The sequence below is a fragment of the Leptonychotes weddellii genome, chromosome 6 (genome assembly GCF_054177405.1).
Source record: "Leptonychotes weddellii isolate Sample4059 chromosome 6, ASM5417740v2, whole genome shotgun sequence".
NCBI lineage: Eukaryota > Metazoa > Chordata > Mammalia > Carnivora > Phocidae > Leptonychotes > Leptonychotes weddellii.
The window spans coordinates 47,111,439-47,131,187 of NC_138374.1; the positions used below are offsets into that span (position 1 = coordinate 47,111,439).

General features: G+C 33.0%; 1 protein-coding gene across 5 annotated transcripts in view; it reads right to left on the minus strand.

Annotated features, from left to right (window-relative positions):
- The window catches only part of ADK (adenosine kinase), a 488,918-nt gene that overhangs the window by 246,786 nt on the left and 222,383 nt on the right, over positions 1–19,749 (minus strand). For all 5 annotated transcript variants that reach the window (XM_081822966.1, XM_031028302.2, XM_006733456.3 and 2 more), the window contains 2 exons: positions 19,440–19,612; positions 15,810–15,918 (listed from right to left, as the gene is read on the minus strand). In XM_081822966.1, coding sequence (XP_081679092.1) covers positions 15,810–15,918; positions 19,440–19,612 — 282 coding nt within the window. The remainder of the gene's footprint in view (positions 1–15,809; positions 15,919–19,439; positions 19,613–19,749) is intronic.

Sequence of the window (19,749 nt, forward strand, 5' to 3'; positions counted from 1 at the left end):
TGCTGGCAGTAACATCAGTTAAAGACTTTAAGTTTAGCTTTCTCCCCCTGGTGGTAGTGTCTGTGTTGATAACATTTAAAAAATATTTGTATAGTATCTTAATGTTTATGGCTGCTACAGTCAATTATAGGTAGGCAATTTGGGGATAGAAGTAGATTTAAATGAAATCGAAGCAGATATCAAAACACTTCTGAAGGAAGCACTTGTCTCCTATAGTTCCTCTTTTTTTCCAAAATGCAATTACAACCATTACATCATTCTAAATTACATGCTGGGGTTATCTCAGTAGGTAACTGCCAAATGTAAAACTTACAGAAGGTCTTCAATGTAATAATGATGTTTTATCATTTTAATTACAAACTCTTTAAAAAACTCCCTAAAGTGTACCAATTGGGGTGGTCTAAATTAACACTATCTTAGTCGCCCAAGGGTAGTAAAAATAGATTGAACTACCAAATTTCATCATACTTATAGCAGCTGTCTTCCTGCCTCTAGGAAGCTAAGTATTTAACAAAGCAGACAGCTTGGCATTGGCATCTGATTAGCAGTGTGTGTATTGTCAGATAGAATGTGCTTGGCTCTTTTGTTCCAGGGTTTGATTAGGAATCTGGAGAACAGTGGCATCATGTAACTTTATTCTTAAGGCTTCCGAAAGGTAAATAAACTGTGATGCTTCTTCTGGTATTGTATATGAAAACTAATCAATGCTTTTCTGGTAATATGCTTTATCAAATCCCAGAAAATTTACATAAAAGAATTACTTTTTTAAACACATCACAGACTGAAATAGGCAGATCTTAATATCATTTAAAATATTTTATATAAAAAATATTTTTATAATTGAGGGCTTTGAGTCACATTGAGTCCCGTAATTAAAATACTGTTGGTGGGGAGGAAATGATCATTTTAGAGCACACAAATAGAAGATTCTATTCCTAAAATTATCATCTAAATGGAGATTTATAAAAAATTTTTAAAACGCCTATGAACATCTTATTGGAAAAATAACAACCTTGTAAGAATAGTATTGTTTTGATGCAGGTGCCCAAACATTAAACTATGAAACGGTGACTCTCATTACCTTCTCCCCACAAATTTCTTTGAAAATTTATTACAAATGATTGTGCTTATTGGCAAAGTTCAAAATCAGTAGAGCCCATGCAAACAATCTACTTCAATGAGAAGTACATTCTTTTACTCTATCAAATCCATCGGAGGTAATCAGACTGGATGTTTTATTCAACAGGGCTGAAGAAAATTGTTCTACAATAGGTTAATTCAAAATGGCAGCATAGAAAATGCATCTGTCAGTGGGGATCAAATTACAGGGCAAGCTCCTCTCAATGCTTAGAAAAACAAGTCTGCAGTTCTACAGATTATGTGCCTGTGTGTGTTTAAAGGGGTGGGAAAGGAGCTAAATATCTGAGCTAACCTCCAATTAAAGTCAATCATAAAAACAGCCAATTTAATGAGTGCGGATTTCTTTGGGTAATTATAACACCAACCACTTTTTTCTCTTTTAAATCTGTAATTCTGCCTTCTTGTTATTGCTTGCTTTGTCATTAATCGCCTCAGGACCTTGATTTCCTAGCAACAGACTGCCACCAAACATTTGGCTCCTGTTCAACATTTTCTTTGTGAAAAATGGCACTGCTGTTGCCGCCTGGGCTGCTGCAGCTAGACTGGCTGTGTAAGTGCTCTAATAATGTATTCCACTGGAAAAAAAAAATCACATGATATGGGGTGCAATGACTGAGCTCAGTTAATTACTGAGCTGGGAAGTTTATCTACAATCTAAAAGCTGTGTTGTGGGGAAGGGGGATAGAAGGATTAAAAAGGTGCTCCTTCCATTATCAATAATTTACAGGTGAGAATTTACAAAGAAATATTTTATTCTTGAGTTGACAGGCTTCTGTTTAAGTTTATTTAGAAAAGGGTACAAAAGGCCAGTGTCTCTTAAATGTTGCTTGATAAATTCTTACTCTATAAAATAGCCCCAAACACACAAAAGAATCACAGAACAACTTGCTGCAATTTTAAAAAGCAAATTAACCTATGTATCTGTCAGCTGTTTCTTTTCTACTTAAGGCAAAAATCATGTGTATATGTAAATATGCTATGCGATGGCAGAATGAGGTTTGCATTCACGATATGAACACTAGACACATGAAAATAGAATAATTCAAAATAGTTTTGATATACTGTATACTTAAATAACTATTTTATAATCCATGATAGCAGAAAAAATATGTTTATCATTATTTTTGAAATGAGTCAACTGAGCTTGAAGGAAGTCATAATTGGAAACCTAATGATAAGGTAGATATTTTACCATTTTTTACTTCATAGGTTTATTAAGATTTTTTATGCCTTAGAAATACTACCAACCCCAGTAATAATAGTTATGGAAATTAACATGGCATTGTCAGATATGGTTCGCTGATACCTTGCTTTAGTTTTCAGCAATACGGCTATATAAGAATGGCATGTTTCAGGATTGCTGTCAGGATATGATAATTTAATATACCCAAGAGTACACTAAGTATTATGGAAGCATCTGTGAAACTAATAAGTCAGTGGACATTCTGATTCTTAGCAATGTCTACATCCTTTATAAAAAACTTCCCACAAAGTACAGTCCCAATTCAGCTCATTTGAAGAAGAGAAAAATGCTACAGGTCTACCTGAAAATATCGCAACAAACACCATGACAGACTGAAATAAAAATGACATTCAGGAATATTTATAAAAGAGCAACAGCATTAAAAGGCCGTTGGTTAATTAAGATAGTTAAAATAAACACATATTTTTAGGAGAGAGCAAATGAAGATATTTGAATGATGTTAGAGAATTCTGTATATCACTGGCCTGAAACCACATCATCTCACCACTGAGTCTGACTCCCCACTTTAATATATTTTTACAAAAATCAATTCTTAATTGATATAGGAAAGTAAATACATATTCACAATCAGAAAAGTTTTAGAAATTCAGAATGGACATTTTAAAATATGGAACTGTAATGGAATATGTATCACTTTAATTCACTATTTGGTATGACAGAGGTTCTTGACCTGGGCTCCAAGAATTAGCAAAAAGTCTTCTGAAATCTATAAACTTCCAAAAATTAAATGAAAAATTTCTGAGTAAATAAATTTTTCTGAGAGGGTTCAAAACTAAGAAAAGATTAAAAACCATTACTCTAAAACTATCAATCTACCTGAGAAATGCTAGCTATATTCCCAAGTAAAATAATATTTTAAAGATTCAATTTAGTTTATTATAGCTGTCAAATTAAATAAATGTTAACCTTACAAGAAGCTATGTAAGTGTAAAAATATTTTTGAGGAATGAATAATGAAATACATGGCGCTCTTTTACTTTATTACATGTGTATCTTTTTGGAAAAGTTGAACTAAGAAGGTTTTGGTGGGTTATTGTACATTTTATATTTTATTTGATTGTGACTGTTTCTGTCACATCCCCTAAATTTAACAATACTATAATAATATGATATGGTCTTAAGTTCTTTATAGAATGAAGAAAGAAATATTTTGAAAAAGGAATATACAAAATGACTAAAAAAATTGATGCCAGAAATCTGTAATAGAGGACAAGAGGAACGTAATTTGGAAAAGCAGCAATCTTTGATTACATCTTCCAACTATGTAGGATTTGCTAACATCAGGACAATGTCAGAGTAAAAGATAGTAGGAATATGTCCTAGAGGTCTAGACGGTTCCCTCTGGCTTCCAGAAGCTATTTCTAAGGGGTAGAGAGAAAACACATGATGGACACAAGAGGTTAGAGTCAAATGAGCTATACTAAACAGCTTAGAAACCTGTGTTGGTCTGAAATCGGATAACAGTAAATATGAATTTATATATGAACTTGCCTTCCTGAGTTAAGTATTAGAAGGAAGAAAATGTTTTTTTATTTTTTCATTCCACTTTACCAAATATAATTTTTTTAAAAAAACTTCATCTACTGTATGTCATCCATCCAAATAAAAAATTCATTGACATTTTAAAGAACTGACCCCCAAACATTGTTATATTATATATCTAGAACAAATAAAAGAACAAAAGCTTGAAAGACCCTTTTAAAGTGCCTGCAAGAGAGAAACAGGTAGCAGCAAGAAATCAAAATAGACATATTCCAATTTCTATTACATATGTCAAAGAACAAAGACATAAATTCATTATTTATCTAATTAGGAACAATTATATCATTATAGCCATAACACCTGAATATCACTGAAATTATTATGATAGATGTAGATATAAGACCGAATCCAGGGGCCACTGGGAATAACTGCTAATGGGTACAAAGTTTCTTTCTATAGTGATGTGAATGTTCTAAAATTAGATCATGGTGATGGTTACAGAACCTTGTACATATTCTAACAATCACCCAATTGTACACTTTAAACAGGTGAACTTTATGGTATATAAATATCTCAGTAAAGCTATTATAAAAAGATTAAAGCCAATTTTATCTATCTAGGATAGACAACAGAACACATGGGTTATGTTATTTAAGATATAAAGCCTCTGTAATGTGTACAGAAAAATATGTTGAAAAACAGACTTATACATACAGATACTAGACTATTTATGTCCAGCTTACATACAATTTTAAAGATAGGACAACACATAAAAATGTACACTGCCATCGTAATGTTTATAAATTTTCCCTCTCTTAATCATGTTTATTAAAGAGATTTAGTAACCATTTCATCTTCTTAGTCAATTGCTGACTGGTCTGAAATACATAAATAAAGTACATGGATGTGGAAACATTTCAGTAGATGGTTTGTTAATTCATTTGGGGCTCTGTATAAGGGTCTACTGTCTTAACAACTAAGTGCTATACACATGTTTATTTTCTTACCATTCTAAGGCAATTAGCACATAGTGTGGTTTATAACCTCATATAAAATTCCAGGGCTTCATTATAATGCCACAAGTCCAAAACACAAATATTTCCAATCTTTATCTTTAGAGCTCAAAACTTCTTTGACCAATACTATCTTAATTCTACAAAGTGAAAAGATTATTATATTTAACTAAAAATAATCTCACTTTGATATTCCCTCCCCTTGTTAGAGTTTTACATTTGATAACTTGACTAAATAAGACTTAACGAAAATTATAGGAATATAGGAGTAAATTGCACGACTTGGAGAAAATATTTATCCACAAAAATCACAAAGTATTAGCCTTAAAAAGTGATAATGTTATTAGCATTTAATGTGCCCCCCCCAAAAAATCTAGAGAAATTGGAAATGAATACAAATAGGATTTCTATAATCATACTATCATTTGAAAAATTTTCTAGCAAGAATCAAAGACTGTCGCTATCAAGGAAGAAGTAAAAACGTTAATCATTTGTGCAGCTCCCTGAACATCAATACACATATGGAAAATTCTTTAAAGTTAAAAATTGAACTCAAACATTAATGCTTAAGAAGCAACATAATTAATAGTCTTTTTCTTATATCTCTCTATATTATATCTGAGCTAAAGAAAAATGTCTTTACCACATAGTTTTGGACTTTACTTGAAAGTATACCAAATTGGCACATAAAGTTTTAAACCACTGTATGACAAAGATTTGGGTATACTAAGTGTCAGGAATTATACACAAACACGAAATGCTCAACAGAGGGAAAAAAAACCCTCCACATATTTCTTCTCTCTCTCTTTTTTTGAGCTTATAATATTTAAGGTCACCTGCAAGGGTATTTTCAAATAAAGACTTAGCAATTCATAGTTACCCCTAATGAAGTTAATGAAGCATGGCAGAATAGGATAGTCAAAAACTTGAGCAAAACATACAGGAACAAATCCAAATGATGATCACTGATTTGACGAATATAATGAGAGTTCTAATACATAAGAGTTGAAAACTGCATTTAGAACACAGATAAAATGAAAAGTCAGTGGTAGTTCAACCATCCTAACTCCTTAAGCAATAATCTCAGAAGAATATTATAAAGATTAATAAATTCCAAGTGTTTTGAATTCTATCTAAATGTTTCATAAAGAATTGTGACACCATTAAATAAGATGTCATTTACAAAAAAGGTTAAATTTTTAAAAAATTCCATTAGTTACTCTGCCAAAGTATATTCATTTTAAAAGTACACCTTTCAAAAGATAATATTACAAAGTCTTTTTCCATGGTCTACTATCATTTAATACAATGAGTTTAAGTAACGTCCACAAGTCAGTAAAACTTTCTTATCTTCAAACTGTCCAGATTTTGAGCAGGAGTTATAAATCTCAAACATACATATTAAAGTAATAGTTATGTTTCATTTTTTTACATTACTCCAGTTGCTATTAGGTTACCATTATAAGACAAATTCACTCACTTTCACTAGAACCTTTTTCAAATCTGTTCACAACAAAGCTAAGAATATCAGATGATACATACTGAATTTTGAGCATAATCAAAACAAACTTTAAAATTCCTAGCCAAGTTTTACTTGCAAGCATATCTTCTGGTAAATATTATCAAAAGATAACCAAATCCTAAAAAAATAGTAATTACATATTTTTTTTTAATTTTTTTTTTTAAGATTTTTTTATTTATTTATTTGAGAGAGAGCAAGCACAAGAGAGGGGGGAGGGTCAGAGGGAGAAGCGGACTCCCTGCCGAGCAGGGAGCCCGATGCGGGACTCGATCCCGGGACTCCAGGATCATGACCTGAGCCGAAGGCAGTCGCTTAACCAACTGAGCCACCCAGGCGCCCAGTAATTACATATTTTATTATACATTCATTCTAATTAGTCAACCAATATTCATAGACAACATTGCTAAAAGAAAATTTTCAAATATATGATCTCTTAGACTATATTCCTTACAACTTACCACAACACCTCATTTTAAGGATGTTAGTTACTGCTTTCAAGCAAATGGCAAAGGTATTTAAGTGTAACTAAGTCTAAATAACAGTTTTACTAAGATAAATTATTACTCAAGGCATCATTAAAAATTTTAGTAGAAAACCCAACCAGGCCAAACAAAATGAGAGATGTAAAACCCAAACAGTGATTATTACTTGTCCTTTATATACAAATACTACTATTTCTTTCAAAATATGAACTCTATTCTATTCTTCCAAGGTTGTACACTTCTCCAAACCATGTGTCTTCTACTCATCTCTAATCATACATTCTTTTATTCCAGAAGCAAACTTTAGTAACACTTTCTTGAACACCCTATCTCACAAAAGCCATATTCCTCAAAATGGTAGGATTCTAGGCTGAAAAGAGTAAGTGTTAAGACAGAGTTATAAAATAAACATACAGAGGGGAAAAAGAGATCCATAATCAGCCATGGGAACTGGAAAGAAGAAATTAAACATAGTTGCCAAAAGAAAATTCCAATTACAAGTACCATATTCGCAGACAATGACTGACAAACTATGATTCTCTATTCTTTCATTTAAAGGGCTTAATTTTCAATCAGTAAAGAAGGGCACACATCTAGTTAAGTTTATGAAGAATAAGTCACAAGGTACTGAAAGCTTTTCATAAACCTATTTCTTAAATATCTGTTAAACTCTCCCCATGATAAGTCTAAACTTGCAAGCTGATTAGTATTTGAAACTTGGAACCTTTTCTCAAAAAAATGTTATTAGAAATAATGCATAGATTTCTATGCAAAATCTCACTGTATTTACAATGTAGTCTAAAACACTCTAAAGGGGTGATTAAAAATATTAGAAAAAATTACTGTAACATTAGTAATTATACACAGATGAATAGCTATATATTTATTAAGCTGAGAATTTTAAAAATTATTTTTAATTGATAAAATGGTAACTAAAGAATTTTTACAGAATCTAGAATAGTAGTTTGGGGAACTCATGAGGCTGAATCAACCTCAAAACCAATTTAAAACACATTTCTTGGGGCGCCTGGGTGGCTCAGTCGTTAAGCGTCTGCCTTGGGCTCAGGTCATGATCCCAAGGTCCTGGGATCGAGCCCCGCGTCGAGCTCCCTGCTCAGTGGGAAGCCTGCTTCTCCTTCTCCCACTCCCCCTGCTTGTGTTCCCTGTCTCGCTGTGTCTCTGTCAAATAAATAAAATCTTTTTAAAAATAAATAAATAAATAAAAACTCATTTCTCAGGGCGCCTGGGTGGCAACTAACTCTTGATTTTGGCTCAGGTCATGATCTCAGGGTCGTGAGATCGAGCCCCATGCAGAGTTCTGCGTTGGGCATGATTCTCTCTCTCTCTCTCTCCCTTTGCTCCCACTCCCCCAAAATGATAAAACTCATCTCATCAAAACTTGAAATTTTCCTGTTACTTGATTATTCCCTCTAACACATTTATGAGTGATGGTTTTTGTCATTCTAGCTTTCAAATAGTTCAAGGAAGGAAAAATAAAATTTGGGGACAGGAAAAGAAAAAAAATAATGAGGTTAACTGAGAACTAAATCTGCATTTTGAAATAAATACCATGTTCCATGAAAGTCAGTATAGAACAACAGACACAGAGACAAATCATGGCTAAGTTATTAACAAGGTCAAATTCAAATTCAAAAACAAAATTAGTTAGGCGATCTTGCAGAAAAAGAGAATCATCTAAGGTAAAAGGAAAATCAAACTGGGGATTTCAGCTTCCAACCAAGATGGAGTAATGGGGAATGGATTTACGCTTAAACAATTTAAACTTAAACAATTATAAAAATGGAAAAAAAAACCCATATGAAACAATCTTCAGACACTGAATAATAATCCAACAAGGAATAGTATCAGGTGAATCCTACAATTGCTCAAACTTACTCCCTGAGTAAGTAAGCTGCATTTCAGACAGCAAGAGTCTTAAGTAGAGTCATTTGTCTCCACTTGGGGAGGCCACAGTGGCCAGCACATGCAAGGGCAGATACTGGACAAGACAGAGGTGACAGAAGGAAGATATTTGAAATGAAAACTTGAAATCTGTAGGGGTTTCCCACTGAGTCTTCAGCACATGTGCATAAGTAAACAACCCAATGCCAAGAACCAGAAAAAAAACCAAAAAACAAAACATGTGGAAAAAAATTTGTAGACAAGGATATTAAAACAGCTGTTATAACTACACTACCTAAGTTAAAAATGAGAGATGGCAACATGAGTATGTAAAGTAGTCATGGCAGGAGTGAAGAAGGCCCAAATCAAATTACCAGGGATGAAAACTATCATGTCTGAGATAGAATATATACTCTGGTTGGGATTCATGGCAGATTAGACATTGTAACAGAAATTATTAAGTCTAAGCCACAGGAATAGTAATTGTGCAAAAATGAAGAAAAGAGAGAGAAAAAAATGAAAAAGGCATACTAAGGTAAGGGACGATCCAAGTGGCTTAATAATAATTGGACTTTCCAAGAGGGGATGGGGGTGGGGAGAGAAAACGTTTACAGAAAAATTTCCAAACTGAACAAACCACATTCACAAGAAATACAAAGAAAATGATACCAAGGCATATCATAATAAAAATGCTTAAAACCAGTGATAGAAAATCTTAAAAGAGAAAAAGAGATAGATATGGAGAAACAATAAGGATGACTTCCTTTCTAAAAACAATGCAAGGCAGAAGACAGTGGAGAAACAGGGACTATATATATCCTTCAACATGAAACAAAAACAGAAACAAACATGATGCATACAACAATGGTTTCTAAAAGTATGGACATCAAGGATGAAAAATAGTGATCTTTGAGAGATGGAAAACCATCTAGGTGAGCCCTAACACTGAATCAGCATACTGCCTTGTGAGAGGTCCCAGGCTACAGCACCAGACGCTGAAATGGGAAGGACAGAGCCCAGGGAGTCAGGGAGACAGAGCTGAGAGTGGGAAGAAGCAGTTAGAGTACAGAGGCTAGAACAGCAGAGAAGAGAAAATGTTACAGAAGAACACTGGAAATCTGCAGATTCCTCTTGAACATTCATCAGATGGGAACCTAGGAACAAGCCATCCAAAAGAATGAGAGGGAAAAGGATTAGAGGAAACAGTACCCGGGGCACACATAATTCTGGGAATAGTGTCTGTTGCCACCATCTAGAGCAGAAGAACTCATTATTAATGGGGCATTGAACAGAGCACAGGGAAGTCTTGCTTCAGTAGCAGGGAACATGTAGCTTTAGATCAGGGTTTCTTAACCTTGGCTCTACTGATATTTAGAACTGGATAATCCTTTATTGTGCAGTGCTGTCTCATGCACTATAGGATGCTTAGCAACATTCCTGTCCTATATTTACTAGTATCAACACTCACTCATCTCACCACTATAATAAATATCTCCAGATTTTGCCAAATGTCCCTAAAGGGGAAAATTGTCCCTGGTTAAGAAACCACTGCCATTAAATGAATACCACTCTGGACTCACCTAACAAGGCATAAAAGCAAGATCAAAATACATCAGACTTGCCCCAAGTAACATAACTGCATCCCAGAATAAACCTCCAGAAGATTTATCAATGATAGCTAATGATTACTATACCTACAAAGAGAAAGGAAAACACAATCCTTAATAATAAGGAGGATAACTAATCCTTAAAACTACCTGAGAATCGACACAGGTGTAAAGACTAACAGAGAAAGACATCAAAATAGCTCTTTAACTGTATCTTATGTGTCTAAAGTAGAGACAAATCAATCTTATGCATATGAAAATAACAAATGAAATGAAGAATACTCTGAATGGGATTAATGACAGTTCAGATATTACAGGAGAAAATATTAGTGAACTAGAAGGCATAGCAAAAGAAACTATCCAAAGTGAAACATAGAGAAAAAAAAAAAGAGTCCATAAAAAGGAAAAGGGTGGTATCACTGAGCTATGAGACAACTTCATGGGTAATTTGAGACCCAAAGGTGGGGGGCAGCTGGGCAGAAGATATATTTAAAATAACGGCTGAAAACATTCCAAACATAATAAAAATTATAAATCCACAGCTGTAAGAAGTTAAACCCCACGTATAAGAAAGATGAAAAAGAATACACTGAGGTACAATATAATCAGACTGATCAAAACCAGTGATAAATAAAAAATCTTAACAGCAGCCAGGGTTGGGGGTATGTGAAATGTTACATTCAAAGGAACAAAGGTATGGATGTCAGATTTCTCATCGAAACCAATTCAAATGAGAAGACAGTAAAGCAACATTTTTCAAGTACTGAAAGAACAAAAAAAAACTGTCAACCTAGAACTGGCAAAAATCTCTTTTAAAAATAAAGGTGAAATAAAGAAGTTTTCAAACATACAAAAGCTGAAAACATTCATCACCAACAGACCCAAATATATGAAATGCTAAAAATGTTCTTCAGGCAGAAGGAAAATGATACCAGATGGAAATCTAATTCTAAGCAAAGGAATGCAGAGAACTGGAAGTGGTAATTAAATGGGTAAATATGTTTTTTAATTGTTGAAATCTCTTTAAAAGATATTTGACAATTTAAACAAAAATAATGCGTTATAGTGTTTATAACATGAGTAAAAGTAAAATTTGTTGTATAGTATGTCAATTATATATTCATAAACCTGTTTAAAAAACAATTAAAAATTTTAGAAGGAAAATGTGACAATGATAGCATAAAGGCTTGGAGAGGTGAAACTGAAGTGTGCTATTGTAAGATTATTATACTATATGTGGCAGTTTATATTATTATGTAAAGGCAGACATGGCTCAATTGGTAGAGCATGCATTTCTTCATCTCAGGGTTGTGAGTTCGAGACCGACACTGGGCAGAAAGCTTAGTTAATTTAAAAAAAAATGAAGGCAGACAGTGATGAATTAAAGATGTATATTATCAACCCTAATGCCGTCACTAAAATAAAAAGAGTAAGAGATATTAAGGCAATGATGGAAATAAAAATACTGGATTAACCTAAAAGAAGGCAGGAGAGCATAAAAACAGAATGAAGGACAAACAGAAAACAAATACCAAGATGATGAAGTAAAATCTAACCATATCAATAATCACATTAAATGGGAATGGTATAAACAGCCCACTTTAAAGGTAGACATTGTTAGGCTGCACAAAAATTAAGATCCAAAGATAAGTTGTTTACAAGAGATGCACTTTAAAAATAAAGACAGGGCGCCTGGGTGGCTCAGTCAGTTAAGTGTCTGCCTTCAGCTCAGTTCATGATCCCAGGGTCCTGGGATTGAGCCCCATGTCGGGCTCCCTGCTCGGCGGGGAGTCTGCTTCTCCTTCTCCCTCTGCTGCTCCCCCTGCTTGTGCCCTCTCTAGCTCCCTATCAGACAAAATAGTTGTGGGAAGAAAGTATAATACCACACATAAATATTTCAAAATGACAAGTGGGTCAAATAATCAATTCTACACTTTTAAACACACTGAAGAAAAATCTGATAGAATTGCAAAGAAGAATATACAAATCCATAATAGTAGTAAAAAAAAGATCTCTGAGAAATCTCCATATTTAGAAAATAAACAACATGCTTCTAAATAACTCATGAGTCAAAGAAGAAAGTAAAAGAGAAAGTAGAAATTTTATAAGCTGAATGAAAATGAAAACATGACATATAAAAATTTATGGGAGGTAGCCAAATCAATGCTTACAGTGAAATTTATAGCACTAAATGTCTATAGTAGAAAAGTCTCAAATCAATGAATTATTTTTCCACCGTAAGAAACAAAGCACAGGTGGAGCAGGAACGGGGGGTGAGGATGAAGGATGAGGAGTAGAAGAGGAGCAAATTAAATCTAAAGTAAGCAGAAATAAGTAAATAATAAAGAACAGAAATAAAAATCAACCTGGGCTCAGGTTTCCCATAAAAAGTTGCTAGAAAATGAAGCAATATTTACAAAGTAGTACTTTGTTTCACAAAATATTAACACCAAACAAGTTGTCATTTTTGTATAAAGCAACAAGAAGTAAATAAAATCTCAAGAAGAGAGAAGTTCTGAGTCCTTCCTTGGGGGGAAAATAATGACAAAATGCGCCAAATGAAGGATATTCAAAATAAGCAATAAAGGAATGGGAAGACAGGGTAAGATAATTGGTGGTGGTTAAGCATTTAACTCATTTAAATGTAGAAACAAGACTGTAAGTATTATGGTTATAGAATAGAATGCAAATATTTAAATCCTAGTGCGAAAATGAAGAGCACCTGAAATTTATTTTTTCAGAAATGGAATTAGCTATCACCATAACCAGTAATCCTTAATTACATACTAACAAGGAGTTTGGGAATTTGGTTTAAACTTCATAGGAGATGAAGGTAAAGGAAGATGTAAACACTTATTTAAACCAAAAGAAAATGCTGGTATATGCATATTCCATTTCAGCTTTTTATCAGCAGAGTTTTTGATGTGAACTCTGTGTTGTAGATTTACTGAATTATGTGACAGAGAAAATGATCAAGGTTTTGGATTTTCTCAATGCTCATGACCATTATTAATTTATGGAATAGTGGAAAGAAGAGCTGAGTATGTAGATCTGATTTACATAATGCAGACAGATGTCTTAATTATGGAAATTTGTTGAATAGATATACTGAGCTGCTTCCTCAGACCAAGAAATTTTGAAATTAAAGAGCTCCCAGAATTTCAACTTGTTAAACCTCAGTAGTTTATAATGATAATGTAAGAAGATTGCTGACTCTATAGAATCAATATGGAGGAACCCAGCTAATTTGCTGAAGTAAGTATTGATATATATACTCAATCTAAACTTGTGGTTTAAGCATATGCTAAGAAGAGACTACACTGGATGTTCTGACCTTAAAGGAAATTAAAGGTTTAAAAGAATGTAGAGGTAGTAGATGGAAGTGATGAATCACTAAATTCTACTCCTGAAACTAATATTACACTATATGTTAACTAACTAGAAATTAAATAAAAACTTGAAACATTAAAAAAATTAAATTAAAAAATAATAGAAGAATGGCAGAATCTCTTTGTACAAATATCATTACATTAGAGAAGAGATTTCACAGATTTTAATTAGAAAGAATTATGCTCTTAGTTAATAGCAAAATAGTTATAGAATATACAGCATCCAAGGTATCCCATAAGACTAATATTTTCAGAACTATTTTAAAATAGCCAAACTCTCCACAAACTATTGATTTACCTGGCAACGTAAAAGACCATTCTTTTTACAAAACTGCTGAAACAGAAACTAAAAGCTAACAACTCAGAGATATCAGCTGGAATCCATTCTGGTATTTGTTTCTGGCTGTTTTTTGACAAGTTTCAAAAATAATTCAGTTTTCCTTATTAATCTGACCCAAAATGATCACTCTACATTTTATATAAAACTGGACTTGTATAAATAGTTAATACTATTATAAAAATTCCATTTACCCAAAGTTGGCTAGATGCATTATAGTATATAATTGTTAAAACTGTAAGTTGTTTGCAAGTTGGGTTTATACTCCTATAAAAATTCCATTCATCCAGGGTTGGCCAATGTTAGATATACATAACTGTTTAAAGTGAGTGTTTCCACTCATAATTTGGAGCCCAACTGCCATATATCTAAATAAAAATATAATTGCCTGGTAAATATAGTTTTCCACCATAATATATTGTCATACTTCACAGCCAATATAAATAACATAAATAATGTCAAATTTTTAAACTATGTGTTCTAAGAAAATCAGACTTTCAAATGTACAATGGTTTGGAATAGCACATAAATCCCCCCTAAAGAATCACACTACAAAAACATGCTCCCAAGATACTAACAAAAAAATTAGACCATTTGGAGAAACAGAATAGAAGATAATCAAGAGGAAATATTTTTTTATTTTTTGAAATGTTTTCTCACATACTATCTAAAGCGCTAACATGACTTCCCTCTATAAAATCCTTTCAATGTAAGCATTTACCTGACATTATAAAGGGGCAGGATTTGCCATACAGAAGAATCAATAATAACCTTGTAAAGCCTAAAGCAGTGAACATAAACATGCTGTAGGAGACATTAACACTAGACTGAAAGAAATAATTATACTTTCAATAAACATGCTCCTACTGGATAATCAATTTTTACACATCTTTGCAGCTGTTCCACAGCTCAGGTAGTGAATGGCAGCAGCTGTTATATCAAAACCATATATTATATGCATATGAGGTACTTTTAATTTTTCATAGGTATCTACTTATTTGTGATCAGCCACATTTAACTCATATTAAATAAAAACAAGGTATTCATGGGGTGATTAATTCAGGAGGATTTTTAGTACCATCTTATTTTAGAAGTGAATTCTTAAACCAATTATTTTTATGTCAGAATATTTAATAATTCAAATTACATGCTGCCCTTATTCCTAGATTTAAGAGATTTGTCACGATCAATGTTTCTGAAATATTAAATTAAAATGTGTCATGGTAATTACTATGGAATAAACAGCAATTAAGATTTTTTAGGCAAATAAGCTCAAACTGTTTGCAGTGCATATTTATACCACTAATATTTTCCCACACAATGCATGCATCATTCACAACAAGCAGCCTAAAAACACAAAATGTAAATTCGTAGAATTATTTCAACAGATCTTAAGATCTTTTGATTTAATATGGAATTTGATACTTAGTTAAGAAATATCTATGTATAATGTATCCAAAAAAGAGGTAGACTTGAATGTTAAGTAATACAAATAATGTTACCATAGAATGATAATGTTTTTGTTCTGTATTTGTAATAGGGAACCTAACATATGCTGTAAATAATTTGCATGATAAGTAAAAGACAATTATTTAAAAATGTATATGCACTAACAAACTATAATTAATAGTGTAAATATGTACCAGAAATTTGAATTAGGTAAATACTTACTGCTATATAATAAACTCTAGCTTTTTCTACCAATGTCCAGTTTTTCTCCATATCAAGATGTTTTTCCTTTTTATAACAATTGGCAGCAGCAAGATTAGCCACAAGGGACCTAAACCAACAACAAAAATCAAGTAGGCTTTAATTCTATAGCTAAAGTTGTCATTAATACAATTAATAAGCAATACTATTTTCAAATTTTGTTTTATATTTTAATTCTTAATTTTTCAAAATTTCTATACATTGATATTAATAAATGTAAATAAAATTAAATTTGTTTTGAGCACTTTTTGAGACTTCTGTGTTGTCTTTGAGATAGAGATATTAACCCTTGCTCTAAATACCACCTGGTATTTTGAGAAACTGGAATTTATGTTTCCTTTGGTACTAAAATGATAAGATTATCTATATTCTACATTTTAATAGTTCAAAATACAGTTAGGAAATTAAACTACTATGTTGTTATGCAAAAAAAATTATGCAAAAAAGATATATACACATACATACATATATACAACTAAACACTTCAGTTTTTAAGTATCAGCATACTATATACATTGATTATTTAATCTAATGCTTTGAAAGTCAACTATGGGATTAATTTCACAAAACACACCTATAAATGTAGGCCCTATTTACTATGAGGTATTAATTTGCAAACCAGTACATTTTAAAGACTGGAGTAAAATTAGTTTCTATAGTTGAAAACTCCCTCTACAGGTCCAGTTTTGCAGCTGAAAAATCTAAGCAGGATACTGCATTTAAAATCTTGCTACACATGGCAGATAGGAATTTTTGTTACTGCCCAACAATTAAAGTTAATAAAATAATTATTTATGTTAAATACAAATTAATAAAAATATTTTTTCTCATTCTGACCCAGAAATTAGAAAATAACTTGCCATTTTTCACTCCTTCTAATCAAAAGGGAACAGTTTTGGTTAAAAAATGCATACATCATTTCATCACTTGAGATTTTTATAATATGGCTGGTTCCTCTGTTAAGGAAAAAATTGATTCTCTTCCAAAACATATTCCTACTCATCTATATACCAATTGACTACTGAAGGATATCAATTCAATTTATGCTCAATTAAATTATTAAAAATAAGAACAATGTGAATCAGTATATTTATATGCAAGTATTACTATATTACCGAGTTAGGAACTAATCCTAATTTATAAAAAGTCAGTAATCATGACTTTAGCAAAATTCTGACTGAAATGGTTATATATAAAAATAAAAAACAAACACTTCTGCTACCAGTTACTAAATTCTATTTTGATAATAAAACTACTCTTTGATAGGAAACTACATTGTTTCTCCAAAAGGTAAGTATTCTCACTATCCAAATGAATGTGGTTCAGAGTTTGGAGAGTGAGAACCTGAATGAAGAAGAATACTGCATTATCCCAATTCTTTTATTCCTGGGTTTTAGATAGTGGTAGTAAGAGTTACCAGCCCTATCTAAAACAAATTATCCAAATCTATTAGGTCCTATAATTTAATTGATAATGAATTTGATAGTGGGAGTTTCCCCCCAGTTTCTGACTTCCAGTATTACCTGAACATCAATGATCACCATATCCATAATATTAGTATATTAATTAAGCTTCTGATACCTGGGAGACCTAATATTATCATAACTGCTCTTTAAAATAGCAATTTAGCACAAAAAAACAATTTAGCAATTTCACACTAGCCTGAGAGGTAGCAGATGCAAAACTTGACCTATTTTTCACTAACGAGAAAAGCACACCTGCATATTAAAGTTGGTTTTAGGAAAACTGAAAAGGCAAAAGGTCTAAATAAGTATATTTCAATGTTTGAACAATAAATGGTTTTATTTATTAAGACCTTAATGATAAAGTTCTCTTATACACAAAAAATAAAATTACAGGAAAGGTTTAAAAATGGCTTCAGCACTCTCTAGAACTTGTTTAATCTTCATGACCCTAAGAGGGAGGAATTCTCCCCTTTTTGCAAAGAGGAAACGGAAGATTTATTTGCTTTGCATCCTTGGCCCCAGCAGGATCCCTGCCGCAAGTGGTGGGGCAGGAAAGCCCAGCCTCACCTCCACTCCTGTCTCCCAGGGGCCTCGTGGGCTCGTGCGCCTCTCAGGGCCCACTGCCACATGACACGATATGACCTATACTGCTTTGGTGGGGTGTTACAGGTTCCAAAGGAATATGCTTTGCCTATGTTGTTCTTATTAGAGATCCCGAAGGGGAGCTTGTTTTGGGAGATTTTTTAAAATTCCAGAGTGGACACTGCCTGAGGGCCAGGACACTGCCCGCCTTGTTCACATCTATATTCTCAGGAACTAGAATAGTACTTGTCACCCGTGAGGAGCACAATTTTTAATGAATGCATGAGGAATGAATTGAGCAATACCATGATATGATAACTTGATCTTTAGTTATTTAATGACTACTGGCCAGAAGAGTGTCAGGTCCTTAACATACATCTGCTAAAGGTCAAGGAGTGAGCCAAGTAAGAAAGAGGAAGGGAGCAAGGGAAGAGAGAGAAGGGAGGAAATAAAGGAAGACAAGACGCAAATAAGAAAGGAGAGGAAGAAGGGCAAGGACGGAGACAGGGAATGGAAGAGGATACACTAAATATTTCTAGGTATAAGGAAAGTAAAATTTCTAGTGAATTGGTATTTAGAAAGAGATACCATTGCTGATTTTAATAATATAATAGCTAGGGGGCACCGGGTGGCTCAGTCGTTAAATGTCTGCCTTCAGCTCAGGTCCTGATCTCAGGGTCCTGAGATCGAGCCCCGCGTTGCATCAGGCTCCCTGCTCAGCGGGAAGCCTGCTTCTCCCTCTCCCACTCCCACTCCCCCTGCTTGTGTTCCCATTCTCTCTCTGTTAAATAAATAAATAAAATCTTTAAAAAAATAATAATATAATAGCAAGAAAAGTTATTTTGTTTTTCCCTTGCAAAGGAGAAAAAAGGATGTGCTGATGAGCAACATACTATGTCCTGAAGAAAAACCTCCATGTGGCTGCAAAAGGCACGAATACAACCAATGTATGGAAAGTCCTGAGATATAGATTTCAAGTTCATAGAAAGAAGAATTTTCTAAAAAGTAAAACTATAGAAACGTAATGAATTGTTTTTTGAGTGGTGCATTACCCATGACTGAAGCTGTTTGATATGGATAGATGACTGTTTGCCAGAAATGCTTTACATGACCTAATTCATATGACACTGGATATAACGTAGTATTTTATATATGTTACAAAATACATGAGTTTATCTGTCTATGTATCTGAATATTCCAATCTCAGTATACGGTAAAAAGAGCATTCTTTTCATTCCAGTTTCAGCAAGAAACTATAAGACCCTGAATAAAATGTTTTCCTTATTTTCCTTTACTGATCCTAATTACAAAAATTAGAGAGTGGGATAGATAATCTCAAAACTTTCATTCCACATGCCTCATGAATACAAAAGCAGGTACAGCAAGGGTATTTTTTTTAAAAAAGAAAAATTATATAAGAAGAGTTATTGAAACATTGAAAGCAATTAAAAACATGAGATCTAAACTCCAAATTCAGATTGGAATTCAGATTTTATGACTGTTTAAATGTGTTAGTACAAACCTTCCTTGGAATTACACTGACCTGTTGCTACCAGTGATGCACACAGCACAAGTTCCTGTTGTTTGCTCATTTTGCTCATAGTAATGAGCATCCACATGGGCTTCAGCAGCTTTTTTCTTTAAGATCTCTCCAAATGTATCTGTCCCAATGCATCCAAAAAATGTTGCTGCTTTGTATGGCTGCTGAATCATCCACTGAAAAACAGGAACACAAATAATTTTAATGGCTTAGAAATATGGTACACATAGAATGGTGGCATAAAAGGGATACTCTGTTAGATGCTGTGGCTGTTATGAATGGAATTCCAATCCTAACGCTTATGGTAACAAAT